At 37.3% G+C, this 3,719-nt stretch overlaps 1 protein-coding gene across 1 annotated transcript; it reads left to right on the forward strand.

Moving 5' to 3' along the window:
- The first annotated feature begins 1,279 nt into the window (after window positions 1-1,279).
- Window positions 1,280-2,215, forward strand: LOC101437303 (olfactory receptor 52R1-like). Its single transcript, XM_023587618.2, has one exon. It carries the CDS (start codon window positions 1,280-1,282, stop codon window positions 2,213-2,215), a length of 936 nt encoding a protein of 311 aa, XP_023443386.2.
- Window positions 2,216-3,719: the final 1,504 nt, after the last annotated feature.

Consider the following 3,719-nt stretch of genomic DNA (forward strand, 5'->3'; position numbering starts at 1 on the left):
CCCATATCACATCTCTTCTTCCTTCTTCTTGCCCTCAGCAACTACTGTGGCCACTTTTTCCACATCAGTGATACAATTTCTTCCATTACTAGTCACAAAAGTTCCGTAGTAGAATATCAGTAGGTTCACTCTAATCCATATTTTATTCCTCCATCCTGTGGACCCTGGTATGGTAATAATACTATAACTACTATCCATGTGGAATGGAACTGTGGAAAAGCTTCTAGTTAAGAGCAATACTGATAAAATGTAGGTCCTCTTTCTCTCCTACCATTAAGATTCATTATTAACCAAGAATTAATGTTTCTAGGGAAAATCAGGAGGAGGGTAGTCCTAGGTGGGATCTTGAAGAAACCTTCTTCTAGAACTATAGGATCTAGTTGATTGAAACATTTGTTTCTTACCAGAGTTGATTTGTTAAAAGGGATTTAAAAAGGTATTCATCTTTCCTAGATGTTCTTCTCTGGAGGAAATAAGAACTAAAGCTTCCAAACAAACACTCAGGACAACTGAAGGCAAATACTGGAAAGATGCTGGTAAGACTCATGTGAGCTGCTGTGCCATGGACTCTAAGAGAGGGAGCAGTCACCAGGGGATCAGACATTGAGGTCCATCTATGTCAAGCAAGAGGGGCAGAGAGACCTTCCCAAAGTCATTCTGTGGCCAGCAGGGCAACCACTGGTAGGAGAACTTGGCATATATCTCCTGTGGGCCTGAAATCAAAGTGATGTCCTAAGGGCTGCCCAGAGTTATCAGGATACTTTAACAAACCATTTCATCAGCTCATGGGTCCATTGCCACTAAATTATGTCATCATTTGTTTGTTAATTCCTCAGCAAGTCCTTACTGAGTTCCTATTCTGTGCCAGTATCACAAGTGCTAGAGATTGTGCAGGTTTCTGGGCTCACATCTTAAAATGTACCATCAAGAACAAGAGTTGGAAACCTATGAGGCTATGACATTATTTTCCAAAATAGTTTTTATTTAACAGATTCTCTTTAAAGAAAAATATTGATCTTACAAAATAATACAACTTCAACTTATATGTTTTGATTTAATTTTTAAATGAAATGGCTATTAATAAAGTATAAGACATATTTTCTCACGTTGAAAAATCATATTAAAAGAGTTCAAATTATCCAGCTTATCATTAAACCTAATTCCCACATTATTCAATTACCCTAACAAAAACAACTTCCAATTAATCATAAATAATTGTTTTGATTGCTATATCCTGCGGAAAGTTGTCAATCCCAGTAGAGAACAATTTAGCCAAACCATGATGTTGACTTCCTGGAATAGCTCTTCACATCCTGTTTCCTTTATTCTGCTTGGAATCCCAGGACTTGAGAATTCCCACTTCTGGATTGCTTTTCCATTTTTTGCTATGTATGCTTTTACTGTACTGGGCAATATCACTGTCCTTCATATAATCCGAATTGACCAGACACTTCACGAGCCCATGTACCTCTTTCTGGCTATGTTGGCTATCACTGACCTGGTTCTCTCCTCCTCCTCTCAACCTAAAATGTTGGCCATACTCTGGTTTTGTGCTCATGAGATTGAATACCATGCCTGCCTCGTCCAGGTGTTCTTCATCCAAGCTTTCTCTTCTGTGGAGTCTGGGGTGCTCATGGCTATGGCCTTGGACCGCTATGTGGCTATCTGCTTCCCACTGCGCCATTCCAGTGTCCTGACCCCCTCTGTCGTGGGCAAACTGGGGTCAATTGTGATGATAAGAGGGGTGCTGTGGGTGAGCCCCTTCTGCTTCATGGTCTCCAGAATGCCCTTCTGCCACAACCTGGTCATTCCTCAATCATATTGTGAGCACATGGCTTTGCTGAAGCTGGTGTGTGCTGACACTACGGTCAGTCGTGGATATGGGCTCTTTGCAGCCTTCTCTGTAGGTGGCTTTGATATAATTGTCATCAGTATCTCCTATGTCATGATTCTGAGAGCTGTGCTTCAGTTGCCCTCAGGTGAAGCCCGGCTCAAGGCTTTTGGCACATGTGCCTCGCATATCTGTGTGATCTTAGCCTTTTATATCCCAGCCCTCTTTACTTTCCTCACCCATTGCTTTGGTCATCATGTGCCCCAAGAGGTACACAACATGTTTGCTAATCTCTATCTAATTGTACCTCCCATGTTCAACCCTATCATCTATGGAGTTGGAACCAAACAGATCCGGGACAAGGTTTTACAGGGATGTTGTTGAAAAGATCCCTGAGCCAAGGGCTATAGTGTCACCACCTTTCTAATCACTACTTTGTTCTGGGGGCCGAATGTGGAAATGTGCCAGGCCATCACATATTCCTTTAAAGTCATCTCTGTGAACAAGTGGCCCAGAAGTTGGCAACCCTCCTGTGGCAAGAGAAACAACTTTCAGGACATGCAGATAAAGAAAGAGGTCAATGGCCAAAATGTTCTGATGCAGACAGATCTGGTTGATATAAAAACTGAATTGACCTATATTCTTCATCAACAGAGAATAATAAGAAAAATATTTCTGTCTTTCAAATTAGTGAAGATGTTTTAAGATATCATTTTCCACAGGTGATTAAGGTGAAAGGGTGGTTTTTTTTCATTGTATAAAGAAGTTCATACAATATTGTTTAATAAATTTGGATATTTACATCAAGGCAATTAAAAAATACATTTAATTTCCTAATCTATGAATCATTCTAGAAAGACAACTTGAGGGAAAAATTATATGCAGTATGCACAACATAAAATAATAATAACAGGAAAACATTCAAATGTTGATCTATATGAATGCAAAAACAGCAATGCACAACAGAATATTAGGTGTCATTTAAATATTCTATTTGTCAAGAGTGTCTAAAGCTGTGAAAGATGATCTTGACATAATATTTAACACAAAAGGGAAAAAAGACAATTGCTCATTTTATTTGATGCCACTTTTAAAGGGGATTATATATGCTTAGGAAAAAAATGGGAAATTCATGCAAATACTAATAATTACTTAGGGTAGTGAGATTTGTAACATCTTCATTTATTTTTCACATTTGTGTATTTGTAAAAAAATTATCCTCATGTAAAGACGTTTCATTTTAGGATGATAAAAATAATTTTAAAAACAATAAAAATATATAAAAGAGATAAATTCAGTACCAAACCCAAGATGAGTTAGTGGGCAATATGAGAGGATGAGGGACTCTGGAATAGACTAAGTTCCACAAATGCTTGAAAATTGAGAACTAAAATTTGGTGTCAGAATCACAACTTCTTGACGATGTAATCATGAGTACTAGGTGAGCTGAAATGTGGGTCTCTCTTTTCCAAAATTTACTGATTCACTGAGAGAAATGAATTTCTGAATGAAAGAGGATTTTATGAAAAAATGAGGAAGAAAATTCTCTTCTGAATATAACTATATTAAACAGTAAGGTGATAAGGAAGTCCCTAAATAGTTTAGCATTTGCTAAAATATTCACTTTTTTCTTTTCTTTTTTCCTTTTTTTACTTTTAGAGATACTTGAAATTTATGGAAAAGTTACATAGAAAGTGCAGAGTCCTCGTAAATACCCACCACACACACATATAGTTGTCCCTAATATTAACACCTTATGTTAGTATGGTACATTTATGAAAATTTATGAACAAAAATTGAAGCCTTGCCAGTAACCAAAGTCTATAGTTTACATTATGGTTTGCACTTTGTGTTGTAATTTTTAAAGGTTTTGACAAATGTATAATGT

Source organism: Dasypus novemcinctus, chromosome 10, assembly GCF_030445035.2.
Source record: "Dasypus novemcinctus isolate mDasNov1 chromosome 10, mDasNov1.1.hap2, whole genome shotgun sequence".
In the NCBI taxonomy this organism is placed as follows: domain Eukaryota; kingdom Metazoa; phylum Chordata; class Mammalia; order Cingulata; family Dasypodidae; genus Dasypus; species Dasypus novemcinctus.